This window comes from Lotus japonicus, chromosome 2 (assembly GCF_012489685.1).
Source record: "Lotus japonicus ecotype B-129 chromosome 2, LjGifu_v1.2".
In the NCBI taxonomy this organism is placed as follows: Eukaryota; Viridiplantae; Streptophyta; class Magnoliopsida; order Fabales; family Fabaceae; genus Lotus; species Lotus japonicus.
Window position 1 is genome coordinate 70,931,909 of NC_080042.1, and position 17,189 is coordinate 70,949,097.

Sequence of the window (17,189 nt, forward strand, 5' to 3'; positions counted from 1 at the left end):
GAGCATACTACGACTGCTTTACTATTCTGAATTTTTTTATCGCAGAAATGCTCCGGTAAGTACAACAAGCTCAAAAGCAGAATAGCATGATGAAACTACTAGATATTATTAATGAACCAAACCTTTCAGTTCCAAACTGTCAAGACCTTCGCTAGAAATTTGTTCTAAAGTACGCCCATTAGTACTACTATAAGAGCAAAGCAACATGCTTCTTATATTGGGAGATAGACAAAAGCAGAGGTTGCCTTATTAAGCTTTCTCACCTGGATCAACAGAAAAAGCAACTGAAACTCGATCGATGAAAGTTGGAATGGCAAGGTTTACTCTTAAAGTCTTCGGCAGGAGGAGGATACAAGAGATCGACCTTGAAGCAAGCAAGGTATGGTGGGTGTCATCATCTTCATCGATATTACCCACCAGATAGACTTGAGAAAAGACTTTCAGGCATCCTGAAAGTAAGGAGAAGCTGGATCTAAATGTATTAGAAAGAGCCTAAAAGCTTTTATATATAGGAAGAATATTTTACATGAAAATACTTCTACATAAAAATAAATGTTAATAAGATTTCATTGGAAATTTTTTTTGTTACAAGAAAAACATAATATAATATAGTTTGATGTTAGTTTTTTACTACATAATAATATAGTCCACTTTAATTTTTTTGTACAAATTATTATAGGAGTTAAATTCTCCTACGGGAAGAAATATATTTTAACAAGAAAGTACCTTCATTAAGTATTAATTAATGTATCAAATACAATAACAAATTTCGCGGTACATTTTTTTTTCTAAGATTAAAATGTGTTCTGAATGCTTTATTGGTGATTCTTCATATCTATAATTTGTGTTATTGTCTTTAGGCTCATGAAGAATGTGAAACGACTTCATGTTGATATGAGTCAAACTTAGTTTATTTTATTGTGTAAAAAATGAACTCGCATAATCACGTACATAAAGAATCTTTTCTCTTTTTTTCATTGTAGATTAAATCAGCTATTGTTTATTAGCCATCATTAAACCACATCCCCTAATATGTTTTGCATAATTTGAGATTTGGTTAACCAATTTTTTTATTAGTTATTCAATTGTACGAAGTTCAATCTATGCAATAAGGGTTTTAATTTAAGACTTTTTGTCCACTTTGCTCATCATTTCATACTATTCTATTTCATCAGTTGTTTATTATATTTTTAATGATCAAGGTATTAATTGACCTATCAAATATAATAGATGTATTCCCCGTGCAACGCGCGGGTAAACAACACTAGTTATGTTGTTTAAGGTGATGTAAAAGTTTAAAAATTGATGGAATAATATACTCCCTCCGGTCCTATTTATAAGCATGAAAGAGAAGAAAAATCTTGGTCCTTTTTATAAGAACCAAATGAAAGTTTGAGCTATATTAATTAATTTTTTCCAATGATGCCCTTATTAATTCTAACTTGTAAAATGTGTCTCATTAATTATTCTCTCTCTTTTCCACTTTCCAACACTAATAATAAAGGGTAATTTTGGAAGTTCATTTTAATTTAAGACAAATTTAATGCATTTTATCTAGTTTAACTACATTTCTTAAACTATGTGAATTTTTTTTTTTGTTGCTTATAAATAGGACCGGAAGGAGTACTTTTCATAAAAAAGTCAATAGAATTTAATGGACCAGAGGCCCCATTAATTATAGGAATAAATGGCCATAAATTCAAATTCTATGTCTAATTTAATTATATTGAATTGTAATAAAAGGTAGTAGTAATTTCCATCTTCAATTTGATGGAGTAATTAATTTTGGGTAAGTTTGACTTGTGTAAATATTTATTTATGATGTGATTTCAAATAAGTAATTAATTACTAGTTTTTTTTCCATGGAATTTTTTATTCAATAGTAATGAACACAAAATTTCAATAACATTTGACTTTATTGTATTGTCATAGAAGTTTATACTACCTCCGATCCTATTTATAAGTAACAAAAAAAATTCACATAGTTTAAAAAATGTAGTTAAACTAGATAAAATGCATTAAATATGTCTTGATTCAAAATAAACTTCCAAAATTACCCTTTGTTATTAGTGTTGGAAAGTGGGAAAGAGAGATAATAATTAATGAGACACATTTAACAAGTTAGAATTAATAAGAGGATCATGGGAAGAAAATAATTAATATAGCTCAAACTTTCATTTGGTAATTATAAAAATGACCAAAAATTTTCTTCTCTTACATGCTTATAAATAGGACCGGAGGTAATAATTATTAGGGACAAAAGAAGTAATCTTTTTTCTCAAAATTAATTGTATTCCTTAATATGTGTTTATTCTCTTTCCAAAAGTAGTATGAATTTAATTTGGTTTTCAATTTCATACCTTTAACCTTTAATTTACATCAGATAGAAATTAAATAAGGCATTCCAAAAATTATTGTTATTTAGAGGAGAACTAATTTACTAAACATTACTAACAACTACAACATTTACCTATAAAAAATATGTAAAAACTTTAAAGATTGATGGAATAATATATTTTTTCATGACAAGTCAATACTCCCTCCGTTCCATTATATTAATTAATTAACTCTTAAATTATGTGCATTATCTTCAACAACAACCATTTTTGGAATATAATTTAATGGAGCAGAGGCCCATTAGTTATAGGAATTAATGGCCCTAAATTAAAATTATAAATCCAATTTAATTCTATTGAATTGTAATAAAATTTAGTAGTAAATTTTGGAGTAATTAATTTTAGATTAGTTTGACTTGTGTAAATATTTATTTATAACATTATTAGTAATTTTTATTCTTATCATGAACGTTTTTATTCAATACAGTAATAAACACTAAATTTAAATAACATTTGACTTTATTGAATTGTCATAAAAGCTAGTAGTAAATTTTGTCAAAATTTTCTAGCAAATATTTATAGTAATATTTATTCTATAAACGTTTCATATTCTTGCAATTATAATAATCTCTCTCATCTCTTGTTAGTTCATGGACACCCCATTTCCCGGATAAGGACAAAGATCAAAGCATCCATCAAAACGCACCGTTTAACCCAACCATTACAACCCATATTCTCGCGAATTTCTCTTCTTTCTTCTCATATCGTCCACACAATCTCATTTCCCACCTCCACCACTCCACCGGCACGCGCCACGCGCCACCTGTCACTGCAACTCATTCAATAATGGCATTAAAATTTGATTGAAGTTGCTTATATCAATCACTTGTCACTATCTCGGGAACCCTCGATATTTTCAAACTCACACTCGAGAATTTACTATTTCTCTTTCTGACTCCTCTGTTCTCATCCTTTACTTTATACCAAAAAAATAAAAATAAATTACTTTTTTTATTTTCTTTTAAATATTTATTTATTTATATATACCCCCAGAATCTCATTCTTCTTCCACTGTCTTCTACTACTACTACTCTCTCTCATTTTCTTCATATACTCTCATTGTTCTTGAGGGCATAGCTACATTCAACTCTAGTCCTTAAGGTATTTTCTTTTTTTCTCTTTGTATTTATCTAATGTATTGCATTGATTGATTCCTTCTACATATATGTATACAATTTTGATTTTAATATGGTATGTAACTATGTAACTATGTATATGATTTTTCATTTTTGTTTAGCTTTTTAGATTTTTTGAAGCAGTTTCCATTTGTGGGTAATGTTCTAAATCCCATTTTTGTGATTTCCTGTTATACATGATTGCATGATCTCTTCCATTTCGTGGTAGCAAGAAAAACCCCAGAACTGTGTTGGGTTTTTTTTTTCTTCTGTTTTTTTACATGTCTTTTGGGTTTCTTTGCTGTGTTTTTGCAGAATAGGTTGATTTTCTTGAGAAAGGTTTGATCTTTTTAGATGGGCACTGTTGAAACTGGGGTTTCATCTCCTTTGAGGGAAAGCCCCAAGGTTCAGGGTTCAGAGAAGGAGAAGACTGAACTCAGGGAAGGTCTTGGTGATTTGGGTATTGGGAAGGGAGGTTGTGGTGGGGTTCCTGAGAATGGGGGTGGGTTATCTAGCTGTGGAGAGCAAAGTTTAGGTGGTGATGATGGGGTTGGGGTTGTTGGAGTTGTCAAGAGTAGTGTCGTTGAGACCGAGGTTTCGGTTCTGAAGGATAATGGTTGTCAAGTTAATGCTGATTCTTCTCAGGTAATAGGGTTTTCCGCTTTGTTGAAGATGCAAGAAAGTGCTGCGCTTTCTGGTGGTGGTGCTGAGAAGTTGGATTCTGCTTGTGTTTCTGGGGGAAGAGTAGCAGAAGCTGCTGTTTTGACTGAGGATGGTTTGGCTGAGAAATTGGATTCTGCTTGTGCTTCTGGGGGAAGAGTAGCAGAAGCTTCTGCTTTGACTGAGGATGCTTTGGCAAAGGTTGATGGGGAAGATGGAAGAGAAGGGAAGACAAGTGAGGAAGGAAAAAAAGATGAAGAGTGTGATGGGAAAATTGTGACCGTAGAGGTTCCAATAGTAGAGACAGGTGAGAACATGGATGTAGCGGAGGATTTGAGTGATGAAGGGTATGGATTTTCTGTTGGTGATTTTGTTTGGGGCAAAATTAAGAGTCATCCTTGGTGGCCTGGACGGATTTATGATCCGTTTGACGCATCAGATGCTGCTTTGAAGCTGCAACAAAAGAATAGACTCTTGGTGGCTTACTTTGGGGATGGAACCTTTGCTTGGTGCCATCCATCGCAGTTAAAGCCTTTTGAGGAGAACTTCATTGATATGGTGAAACAAAGCAGTTCCAAAGCTTTTGTCAATGCTGTACAAGAGGCTGTGAGTGAGGTTGGAAGGCTTTTGTATGTGAAGATGAGCCATTCTCTTGTTGCAGAGAAAACTAAGTCTGAATTGACTCCGCCATTGGTGAATAATTTTGGAATCAAGAAAGGAGTTCTTGTGCCTGATGGTGGCATAGAGAGGCTTTCAGGTTTTCCAATTGAACCAGCTGAGTTACTTTCCCAAGTGAAACACATTGCAGAAATTATTGCTACTGCTAGTATCCTGGAGCTGGAAATGTTAAAGGCACGACTTTCAGTGTTCTATCTATCAAGAGGAGGTTTTACATTGGCTGCTTATGAGGATCCCCAGCCGGTTCCTGGACTTGAAGATATAACTGACGATGTAGGTGACAGTAAGAATGCAGTGGAAGCACCAGTTCAAGGGCCAATGGAAGAAATCTACTCTACCTCGCCATTGAGCCCTAAAATTGGTGATTCTTCAGGGCTTTCAGGAAATAGATTGAGCCATAGAAGAAAGCAGAAAAGCATTGCTGAAATTATAGGAGAAGACAAAGATGATCATCCTGAAAATATGGAGGGGAATGCGACAGCTGAAGTGATCGGTGCAATTGGGTTAACTGGTAGAAAGAAGAGAAAAGAGAGTGAGGATTCAATGGCCTCTAAATCAGTTCAGAAGAAAAGAAAGTTGCTCCTGAATACTGAAAAAAATATGCCGAGTGATGAAAATGGTGACACTGGGGGCAAGAAAAGCATTAAGAAAGGAAAATTGTTGCAGTCAAAAGACAAAAATGAAGAAAATGAGAAGGAAACTGATGAAGGGAAGACCAATGAACAGAATGAGAAGGGTCCTTTGTCAAGAGAAAGGAAGAAGAGTAAGTACTTGTCCCCTCCCTTCACTACTTCAATCCGGGGGCTTAAGCAGGTTGCCAGAGAAACAGAAACTCCTGAAAAATCCAGTGATAGCTCAAGTTACCAAACACAAGATGATGAGAACAAGACTATTGATCTGAAGAAAATTGAATATCCTTCAGAGGATGTTCTCTCTGAAATCTGGTATGCAGCTATTAGTCCACAAAATCCTAGGGGAAGCACTTCTGATGATAAATTTGACGACTTCATTTCTGTCTTCAGAAGTTCATTATATCGTGAAGGATCCTTATATGAAGCGTTCAATGAACTTCGACCTGGAAGTAAGAGGAAGAACCCTGAATCTGAACTTGGTGTTCTGAGGAAGGATCAAAATCTATCTGATCATGAATCACCTTATGATTCTGCACCAGCGAAGAGAAGAAAGGAGACAGCTCCAAGCATGTCAAGGGGAAAGAGAGCACCTGAAACCGGCAAGAAGGGGAGTGATGAAAAGGCTCAATCTGCTGAGATTTTTGTATCATTTTGGCCAGGGTCCACTCTGCCTTCAAGATCTGATGTCATCACAGCGTTTAGCAAGTATGGAGCTCTGAATGAAGCAGAAACAAACATGTTCAAAACTAATTTCACTGCTCGAGTTTCCTTCCTTAGAGCAAGTGATGCTGAAGAGGCATTAAGGCATGCAGAAAACAAGAACCCTTTTGAATCTTGTGAGGTCACTTATGATATCCAGTATCCTTCTGAAGGATCCAAGTCTTTAGGTCATGTTGAAAGATCAAAGTCCAGACATTTACTAGCCAAGGAGAAAGGTAAGGCTCCAGCTACACCAACTGTTTCACTTTCACAGGCTAATGAGGCAGCAGATAAGGTGAACTTGAACTTCATAAAACAAAAACTTCAAGATCTGGCTTCGATGCTTGAAACAGCAGATGGCACATCACCTGATTTCAAGACAAAAGTAGAGAGCGAGGTGAAAGGTCTTTTGGAGGATGTGAACAAAATGGTTGAATCTTCATCCTGATTAACAAGTGGTTCTGGTAGTTATGTAAGTGATGAGTAATGATCAGGGTAGACTTAGTTATAATATGCCATTTAATTTTCCTAGTCTTAGTTGATTGGAAGGTCATTTTGTCCGGCTGTGTGTGCCTACCTTTATTTGAGATCAAATTACAGCGTATAGATAGAGGGGTTATGATATTAGGTTCTGGTCAAGGATATGTAACCATTGCATGCTGATAGAGATCAATGTCTTTTATGCGAACAGCTTCTAAGAATTAAAAAGTATTTTCTTCAAATAATCATGTGCTAAATGCTTATAGTTTTGGGGTGGAATGATTTTCTGATAATGATTATATAGAGAGAGATACCTCTCTAAGTCTAGTTTTTCTTTTGTCAGTATGGCCTTCTGTTTACTAATAACAAAAAGAGAACCCTGCATTCTTTTATAACAGACATGGTCTATGAAGCATGGGACACAACCGCAAGACTAATATTCAAAAAGTAGGACACGACTTATATATATATAATTTTTTTCTTTCAAAAAGTTTTTTTTTTTCTTTCCAAAAAGCTACAAAGATAATATCTTCGTAAAATTAACAAGTTAAGGTTTACAATGAAAAACTTAAAATATCTTATCTTATGTCAATGAGCTTTACCAAAGTATACTAAGAAGCTTCATGTTTGTCTCCTATACTGAGAAGCTTCATGACCTTTGTCTCCATAAAATGATGGGTAATTTATCTAGTAGCTTTTTGTTTTTGGACAAAATCTATCTAGTAGCTTTATCCTCCTTCTTGAGCATCATCATTTGGTAAGATATTTTGTAATGTGTTATATTAAGGTTTCATTGCTCTTGAATATTTTAAACTTAATTTTTTCTTTAAAGAAAATATGATTTAACTAAAATAAAAAAAAAACTAATCATGAGAGCCAGGGATGGTCTGCGAGATGGTTTCCAGTTTAAATTGGGTAACGAGTTGTCTTCGCTTTGGTACCATGACTGGTCTCGTAGGGGTATGATCGCGGAGCACTTGGATTTTGTGCATATCTCTGTCACTAGTCTTCGACTTTGAGATTTTGTTCAAGAGGGAAATTAGAACTTTAACAGGTTGAGCACTAATCTTTCTGAGGAGATGAAAGCGTGGCTTGCGACTAGAGCTGGGTATGCGGTTAGACCGCCCCGCGTAGGCCCGCCCCGCTTAAGCCCGCCCCGCGTAGGACCGCCCCGCTAGGCCCGCATTTAAACGGGCCTCTATTACGCTGGTCCGCCCCCGCCCCGCGGATAAGCGGGCTGGCCCGCGGGCCACAAGCCAAATAAAAAAAAAAAAATACAATTTAAAACTAAATTAAATATATTTTTTTCATTAAAAACCTTATAAATGACTAAATAAAAAAATAAATGGATTTTTTTTCCAAAGTTGTCAAATTTTGTTGATACATAATAATTCATAATTAGTAAACTTTTGTCTTTTGGTTCTTAAACTTTTTTTTTTTCAGTTGGGCCAGTTCTTCAATTCAAGACTTATTTTTTTTTCTTTTGTAATGCGGTCCAGCCCGCAAAATCGCGGTTCAACCCGCCTGAACTCGCGGGTTGAGCGGGCCAGACCGCGTAGGCCCGCTTTTAAACGGGCAACCAATCACCGGGCCACAGCCCGCGCGGGCTGCGGGTTAGGCGGGCCAGCCCGCGGGCGCGAGCCAATTCGCCCAGCTCTACTTGCGACAGTTCCTCCCTAGTTAAATCCCAATTCAGTTGATTCATGGGTTTGGGAAGGGAGTAGTAGTGGTTGCTACTCAATGCGTGAGGGCTACGACTGGCTCTGTAATAAGCATCATCAGGCTGTGGTTCCAGGGGAAGATTGGAGGTGGGTTTAGAAGCTTCCTGTGCCTGAAAAAATTCGAGTGCTTGTCTGGTTTTGTCTTTAGAATGCACTCCCGCTTAATGCGAATCGATTTAGATGCCATATGGCTACTTCTGCTGCTTGTACCCGCTGTTCGGAAGATATGGAAGACATCATCCATGCCCTGAGAGATTGTCCTCATTCCCGTGAGCTTTGGGGAAGGATAGGAGTCTGGAGATGGCTGAATTTTTGGACCCAAGATGTCAAGGCCTGGATCTTATACCACGCTCGAAGCAATCATGTCGTGAAGTTCCTTGTTGGGCTGTGGAACGTTTGGAAGTGTGGTGTAATATGTGCTTGGACCCCCAGCCGTGGCCTGTTGATTTTGCATGGAGGAAGCTTTGCCATGAGCATGGTGAAATTACTAGCTTCCTTCGAACAGATGGTGTTGATGATGCAAGCCCAATGATGAGTATTGGTTGGAGACCACCCCAACAAGATCTTGTCAAGCTTAATGTCGATGGAAGTTACTGTGAGGAGGATAATATGATGGGAGCTGGGGGTTTGCTTCGTGATCACAGGGGTAATTGGGTTAGAGGTTTTCAGCATAAAAGTAACCCATGGTGATGCTTTCCTTGCTGAAGTCATTGCTCTGCGTGACGGTTTGCAATTCGCGTGGAATCTTGGTGTCCGCAAACTGCAGTGTGAGTCGAGTTGTAGAACCCTTACTAATGCAATCCAAAACAGGTCTCAGGCCCTCGCACAAGACCAGCTTATGCTGGTTAATGAGATTAAAACTCTGATGCAACTCTCGTGGCAGGTTCTTCTCAGCTGGGTACCGCTGGAAGTGAATTCAGCAGCTCTGGGTTTCACTATGGTAAACTCGCCTGACCCTGAGCTCCAAGTTATCATCCTAAAAGATGCCCTAGGCATTTTTTGTTGTTTTTACTTTTCCGATGTATAAAAAAAAACTAATAACACTTCAGATGTCCCTCTCTTACATGTGTTCAGCCATTATGTCGGCTCAAATGTCCAAGACATTTCTCACACACGTTGCACATGTGTCAGTGTCGTGCCTGCATCGTCCATGCAGATATGCCCCTATCGAGGTGTGTCCCTACTTCATAGGACATGATTTGTCTGTTTTGCCATATACGATGAAAATATCAGTGAAATGTGCATTCTTAGAAAGTAAAGTCTGAGAAATCTTGTTCTCCACAATACCTTTCCATGTTGCATACTTACCTATTTTGATGGGAATAGAATTGTATCGTCTCACATAAGTGTCATTTTGTATCCATCTCTCTTTTCATAGCACCTCACCTATTTAGTAAGTGCGGAGAGAGATAAATACAATTTTAAGATGAAAGTGTCATGTAGAGTTTCTAATCTTGCAAAAAAAAAAAGAATAACCTTGCGATCTTTCCTGTGCCAAAAGATTTTGGCCTCACAAAAATAAAATTCATGCTATGATAGTCGTAAGTGATATTACAATAGTTCAACTCACACAAACAATACAATACTTCAACTCATACAAACAAATCAAACATATAGCTTTGTACAATCGATACTGCTCTTCTAAGAGTACACTGTCTGGAACAAAAGGAACTTCCTACACTGAACATTTCTGTAACGCCCCGATTTCTCGAGTGTCACACGGTAACCAAATAACCAATTTTCGCAAAGAATTTTCGTCAATTCAATTATTAATCTTCAATTAATGACAAATGTTCAATTATTGTGAAACTCTTGAAAACTTAACCAAATTAACTTGCGGAATAAATATCATCGTAAACCTCGACATTAAATTAATCCATGGCAAAATAAAAGTAATCGTCTGAAAAGAACCTCAATGTAAGATTGCATCAATCCTTTGAAAGAAATTATCCAACTGAAAAGAAAATAACTGAAAGTTCGGTATCATTCGGTCTCTCAACCCAAAAGAAGAAGTACAAGCCACTCAGCCCAACCCTAAACATCCAAGAACATGTCCCCCATGTAAGCCAACAACCCCTGATAGATACCACCACTACCACTCTCGAACTGTCGCCTTGCCCTAGCAGTAAAGCTTCGAAACCTCAGCTCGTCATCAGATGGGGCAACCTCGTTCCAAGGATCGCCTATCACCTCTGGAAGTTCCTCTTCTGGTTCAACATGCCTCTTCCTCCTCTTCCATGTCCTCTGGAATTTGCTCGGAGTCCTCAGCATGACCACTATGATCCATAGCCACCTGCTCGACAAGGTCGATCTCTGGGTCTGGCTTCGGTGGTGCATTAGGCTCCACTAGTAGCTCCTCCTGACCAACCACCATATCCTCGGAAGGATCCAGCTCCTCCTCAGACGCTCGCACATATGATGTCTCAGATTCCAAGTCCTTTGGAGTTTGGAAACGAGGGGTGCAAATGACAGCTTTACCCTCCCGTTCACCAGCGTTTGGACCTCAATGCACTCTCCTTCCTTGTCGTCGCCCCGAAGTGTGGCACCGCCGACGTAGATGCGACGTACCTGGTGTGAGTCGGGAACCCATGCCTCGTCCTTCTCCTCTTCATGACGTGTCAGCTCCCAGGAACGAACTGTGCTCGTGATCAGCACCATATGTCCCCCCCAGAACAAACACATAACAAATAGTAGAGGGTCAGATCTCATGCCAGACGCACAAGTAAATCACATATCACATAATATCACATGAATAATAGAAATTGTAGTTTCACATCTCAGTTAGCGACCTAATAGTTCAGTTAGGCTAACGACCTGACCATCACACAACCACCACATCACCTTGGTCAATCACGATCATCCGCAGATGAACAATCTCGAGGGGACCACACAGTCAACCCACAATTCTCGGGGAGACCACACAGTCAATCCCTAACCCGTGACTCAGTCAGGGTTATCACATGGAGGCCACACAGTCAATCCATAAATTTCTCCCTCGCGCGCAAGTAACTGTTTGTCTCTAACGGCACCATCGTTCTCATGGTCCATAGCCTACTCTAGCACTATAGCCATGCAATACTACTTGCAAGCGAAGTCTCATTCTCTAGGCTTTACTACTAAGGTCAAGTTATAGAAGTAAGCTATTAAGGCATCATACATTGCATAATACTAAGAGGTCTAGGGTTTGATCCCTTCTCCTCACAAGAGCATCAAATCATCATACATCTCTCATCAAGTAAACAAGACAAGCGCCTCATCCCTAGAGAGCATAGGGTTCGGCCAACCATCATCATCTACCACATATTCATGTTCTCATAATCTCAATACTAAATTCAGCACCAAATCATCAGACTAACACATAGATAAAAGAAATAAGAAAAATCCGCCGAAACCCCCAAAATAGGGTTCGGCCGTGGCCTATCTTAAGCCTAGGGTTTCCAAAATTTTTGATCTTGTTGGATCGAGTTCCTCAAGCCAAAATCCAGCAAGGTTTCACGATAAAAATATCATCAACTATTCAGATATAGTGCATGTTATACAACACAAGTCAGATCTATGCAAAATAGTGAAAAATAGCAACTTTTGACATGTGATTATCATAGAATCATAGCATCACGTAAGGAGCATGGCAAAAACATAAACTTCACATAATATTCATGCATAAAGAGAGTCGCCCATCATGCAAATAAATCCCACATGGCATAACTCACCCAAACTCACATCTTTTTCATATAAAATCATGGTATTTTCATCATATAATACCTAGACTCTACCCGTACTAGATCAGCCCTCACCTTTAGTCTTTGGAATATGAAAAGAGGATGAAAAGATGAAGTGGATGGTCCTTGCTTCCACCTTGCTCGAGTTCTCCCTCTTCCCTTTGATCTTCTTCACCAACTTTTCTTCTTCTCCTTGTTTCCTCTCCCTTTCTCACGCAATCTCTCTCTTTTTCACGTAGCCCTCTCTTTCTTTTCTCTCAATTTTCTTTCTTTTCTCTTTTCTGAAGTTCTAAGGAGAAAACAGAAGAAGGTTAGCTCTCCAAAATCAGTTTTGTGAAAGAAAAAAAAAAAAACTTCCCACACTCCATCACAATAGTCGACGGTTACACTCTTAGGATGCTTAGGGTTTTTTTTTTTTCAATTCTAACCCAAGCCCAAACCCAACTAATTAATTTTATTAATTACTAATTAAAAGAGAATAAAAATCAAAGCAAAACCCCCAAATGGCGACCACACCCAAAATTAGGGTTTCCAAAACCCTTTTTCTTTCCTTCACATGCTTAATTGAAATTAAATCAATTATTCAATTTTTATTAAATAAAAACTGAAATAAATAAATAAATAAACATATCCCTCTTCTTTTATAATAAAACTCAATCTCATTCATCTCAAAATAATAAATTCCACATACGTCATCAATCAAACAAACACATTCTTCACTAGAATTTCACAATTATTATTCATCTCAAATAATAATAATCATACTAATAAAATAAGGGTCTTACAATCTCCATATCGACTAGTCTTAATCACATTCAAATTTTATTTATTTTTCTTAGTTCAACAACCAACATAGGGAATCTATCCCCAACCTCCTGTGCATAGCCAAATATCAATCATCAACAGGGTCCTGTGGAGTTTCATCAGCAGTGCGTTTGATAGAAAGGACAGGGCATTCAGCATGCTTCCAGCAGAATTCGCTAACAGTGCCAACAAAAACCCTACACATCACGATTCACCAGAATACCTTAGCAACATATTTGAAGGGTAAATTAAATGTGCAAATCTTAAATTTCAAGCAATTAACAGAGAAAGTGAACAGATGCATACTTTTGGAAAGGCCCAAGACCTCTGCTGCCCACAATTAGAAAATCTGGTCGTTGTCGTTTCACCTCATGACAGATTACTTCTTTGGGATCACCATGCCTTATCCATCCTTGACATGCCACCTACAAATATATATGTGTTCAATCTTGTAAGAGAGGGTACTTTACAAATCACTGGGAAGACAGAATAGAAACTTCTAAACCTAATCAGAAAGGAGGTAATGAAAGCCACAAGAAAAGAGGAGGAAGGGATAGAGCATGTAGACATAGAACAGAAAAACTATTACCCCAATTTCATTACACCTCTTGATAAAGTATTCCAGAAGATGAATCCCTCTAATTCTTTCTCTCTCCTTCATGTTCTTAAAATCTTCAGCTGTAGCATAGATGCTATCCATGTCATCATAACCTAGCAGAAATAGAAAACAAGAACTGCCATTAGATTGTAGTTTCTTTTAGAGGAAATATTCCTTTCTATCTTTAAAGATTTGAGGTGATTCATTTTAGTCTTATACAAATCAACATTTCTGTCCTATAAAGCAACAAATTTAGGGTGTATTTGGATACAAGTTGGCCGTAACGTGAATGAATTTTCATCACAATTCATAAGAAGAGTTTCATTCACTTATTGTATATAGTGCATATGCTAATATTCGTTTGCACTTGTGCATGGTAATTACATTTTTTCAAAGACTAAAGTTAGTGACCCTAAATCTATAAATGCCTCAATAGATTAGCTGCAGGGTCAATCAGCCAAGGTAGGCTGTTACCTAACATGATAACAAGCTTTTAACAGAGAAATGTACAGATTGGGATCCTCTAATGTCACACTAGACTATCAAGTAAAACAATGTGTCTATCTCTATCTTCATAAACATATAAAGGGTCACATCTATACCTATGTAAACCTATACCTATTAGGTATGTATGAGAGAGACACACAAACACAAAGTTTCAATATGAGGCAACATGAGAGAATATTTCACATGAGAGCATCTTATCTGAAATAGACATACTTCCCCTTAGAAGTTTCTAGACAAAGGGTCAATAAATTCTCCAAGTCAGGTCATGTTATTATTTGCAGCTTCAAAGACTAAAAAAGCTATATATTCATAACAATGATAGGCCCTGCTTGAAAATACAGCTTAATTAAGCACTTATGGACCATAAGCGCTTATTCATAAGCTATTTTAAATTTTTTATTGAAATAAATAAAAAATAAGCTATATATAAGCATAAGCTCTTTTTAATAAGCTATCTTGAGTAGCTTATGAAAATAAGCTCAAAACAACTTATAGTAGGGCATAAGCTGTTTGCATAAGCTCTCCCAAACACTGGCATAAGAGCTTATGCTATCAGATAATCTCTTCCAAACAGGGCCATAATCACATTCACACCAGACAAACTCTATCTGCACAATGTCATCATTCTCACATGGATCATCTCATGCCTATGCTCTCAAAATAAGCTTCAAATCCTATATACAGTTAGTTACCAAGAGAAAGTTTCTCTTAAAATTTGTATATCTCTCGTTACCTTGTACAAACAATAACGAATTTGAATATTCCAAACACGGCATAACCAATCATTCAAGAAGCAAATACGCTTCAACTCAATTAACCAATTTCAATCATTCGAACCCATAACAGAAATTCCAGGTTTTCAATTGCACCATTTTCATAGGAGAATTCAAATACGAATATTAAATTGAACTAAAAAACACTCAAATCGTAAAACAAACGAAAGCGAGAGATGAAGAACGCACCATCTTCATCAGGAACTTGAACATGGACAAAGAGAAGGTTGAAAGCAGTGACGTTGTTGCGAACGATCTTGTTGATGGTCCACTCGAAAGCGCCTTTGCTGCTAATGGAAGGGTGAGGGTAACCCTTCAAGCTTGACTCGTTCACTCCCAGCATTATCCGAGTCACACTCGCCATCACTCACTGAGTCGATTCTCCCGAGTCAAACTAACTCGCTCGCTCTGTTTTGATTTTTGAGTTTTGAACGGCGTGAACACTAGAGCGTATTTATATCCCCGCGACCCCGCGCGCATGATACCACAATCCCTGTCATTTGCTAAACTGCGCACGTGGCTTTCGTTTCGAACTAGGTCGTGTCGTTTTGCGTTAACCCCAAAAATTGAGAAAAATATAAAACGACAATTTTGTTTGCTTCTGCGGTGCCGTTTTAATTGCGTTCTTTTGATTTTTGTAGTTTATTGCAGTCAGGAAAACTCAAAAGGCCCAAAACGTTACCCTTGACACCTACTCTCAAAATGTGAGCCCAACTCACTCCCTTATTCAAATTTTTATTTTTTGTTTTTTCAGAACTAGTGTTTTATACCCAAGCGTTACACTGAGAATATATCTCTTGAATTTGATACATCAATCAATACATTGGTTGTTAAAAATGTAATAAACAATAAAATAGAAGAGTAGGAAATGATGAGCAAAGTGGACAAAAAATCTTAAACTGAGATTCGTGTCCCCGTAGGATAGCTCAAGTGGTAGAAGCTGTGGGGCATATGGGTTGGGTAGGGTCCAGGGATCGATTCCTAACGAGTGCAATTTATCTTTCCGATGTATAAAAATATCGTTTAACCAAATCTCAAATTCTGCAAAACATATCTGGGGATGGTTTAACGATGGCTAATAAACAATAGCTGATTTAATCTACAGTGAAAAAATAGAAAAGATTATTTATGAACGTGATTATGCGAGTTCATTTTCACACAGTAAAACAAACTAAGGTTGGTGCAGATCAACAAAAAATCGTTTCACGTTCTTCATAAACATGAAGTCAATAGCACAAAGCATAGATATAAGAAATCGTCAATAAAGCATTCAGAAACACATAGTAATCTTAGAAAAAAATGGTGTGATAGTAGCACAAATCAGGATTGTGAAAGATAAATCATAAAGTATGGACGCGTTTACTATGGACCACTTTTTGGTGGTCTATAGTTGCACCACCCCCTTTTTAACATGCTATTGTAGGTTACCCGGTTTTTTAAAAAAAAAAATACATATTTATTAATCACAATAATTAATTTGTAATAATTTTAATTAAGTTAATTAAAACCTAATTCCTCGTAATCTCTCCTCTCTCCTCTTCATCTTCTACCTTCTACCCAGCCTCTGTAACTAACCTCCCTCCCCCAACCTCTTCTCCGACCACCACACAACCATCTTCGTCGTGTGTGGTGGGTTTCTCAGTGGCCCTCCAACCCATCAACAACAGACATCAGAAACTCCCATCTCACCCTTTGGCCCTGATCTCCTCCCTCTCCTCACTCACCTGAACTCAGACCAGGGGAATGGAGAACCAGATCTGAGTTGCAGAGAAAAAACCAGATCTTGTTCCCAGGAGCAGCAAAATCGATCATCCACCGCCCAACCAACACCCATCACCTCAGTAACGGCAAAGGCGTGATGAAGAGGTGGGAAAACCAGCAAGTCACAGTGGATCCGGTGAGAGGGGGTTTGTGATGGTGATGCGGCGTCTCCAGGGTTGCAGATGCATCTCAGACCAAGCAACCATGGAAAAAAAGCCTTCTTCGACCTCAAAACTGACCCCTCAACCGCGAGCTATGGTTGCATGCGGCGGTTCTTGGTTCTCAGATCTGAACCATACCCAGACCTTGCAATCTTGCATCAACCCATCAACCGAGAGAAGAAGAAAACAGAGGTGTCGGTGATGAAGATGATCTTGGTGGGTGTGGGTTTTCTGCTCCCAGATCTACCCGCACTTCCAATCCACTTCAAAGCACTCCGACTCCAAACGCCGTCGCATCGAGGAGCTGGAGCGCGAGGTCGATGAAGGCATATGGCGCTGCACAAGACGCTGACGGAGCTCGTTCGATCCAAGGAGTTGTCACTGAGAGCCAGCGAGGAGAAGAGGAAATCCGCGATTGTGAAATTGGAACGCTGCGAGAGTGAAACGACGTCGCTTTTGGGGAGAATTGATGAGTTGGAGGAGAG

At 38.0% G+C, this 17,189-nt stretch overlaps 2 protein-coding genes across 2 annotated transcripts; one reads left to right on the forward strand and one right to left on the reverse strand.

Annotated features, from left to right (window-relative positions):
- The first annotated feature begins 3,391 nt into the window (after positions 1-3,391).
- Positions 3,392-6,925, forward strand: LOC130739212 (PWWP domain-containing protein 6-like). The gene is made up of 2 exons (XM_057591458.1): positions 3,392-3,497; positions 3,827-6,925. The coding sequence occupies exon 2, from the start codon at positions 3,866-3,868 to the stop codon at positions 6,626-6,628; it is 2,763 nt and encodes a 920-aa protein (XP_057447441.1). The 5' UTR covers positions 3,392-3,497; positions 3,827-3,865; the 3' UTR covers positions 6,629-6,925.
- A 5,870-nt stretch (positions 6,926-12,795) lies between these two features.
- Positions 12,796-15,212, reverse strand: LOC130739213 (universal stress protein A-like protein). Its single transcript, XM_057591459.1, has 4 exons — positions 14,972-15,212; positions 13,494-13,615; positions 13,211-13,329; positions 12,796-13,101 (listed from the first exon to the last, which is right to left on the reverse strand). Exons 1-4 carry the CDS (start codon positions 15,144-15,146, stop codon positions 12,993-12,995), a joined length of 525 nt encoding a protein of 174 aa, XP_057447442.1. The 5' UTR covers positions 15,147-15,212; the 3' UTR covers positions 12,796-12,992.
- Positions 15,213-17,189: the final 1,977 nt, after the last annotated feature.

What these genes read in the sequence shown, in the direction of transcription:
- LOC130739212 (XM_057591458.1), top strand. Translation starts at nt 3,866, where the DNA reads ATGGGCACTGTTGAAACTGGGGTTTCATCTCCTTTGAGGGAAAGCCCC.
- LOC130739213 (XM_057591459.1), bottom strand. Translation starts at nt 15,146, where the DNA reads ATGGCGAGTGTGACTCGGATAATGCTGGGAGTGAACGAGTCAAGCTTG. An exon ending in TCAAGTTCCTGATGAAGATG is followed by an intron (nt 13,616 to 14,971) that starts GTGCGTTCTTCA and finishes TATTTCTGCTAG; the next exon opens with GTTATGATGACATGGATAGC. An exon ending in AGAGGTGTAATGAAATTGGG is followed by an intron (nt 13,330 to 13,493) that starts GTAATAGTTTTT and finishes ATATATTTGTAG; the next exon opens with GTGGCATGTCAAGGATGGAT.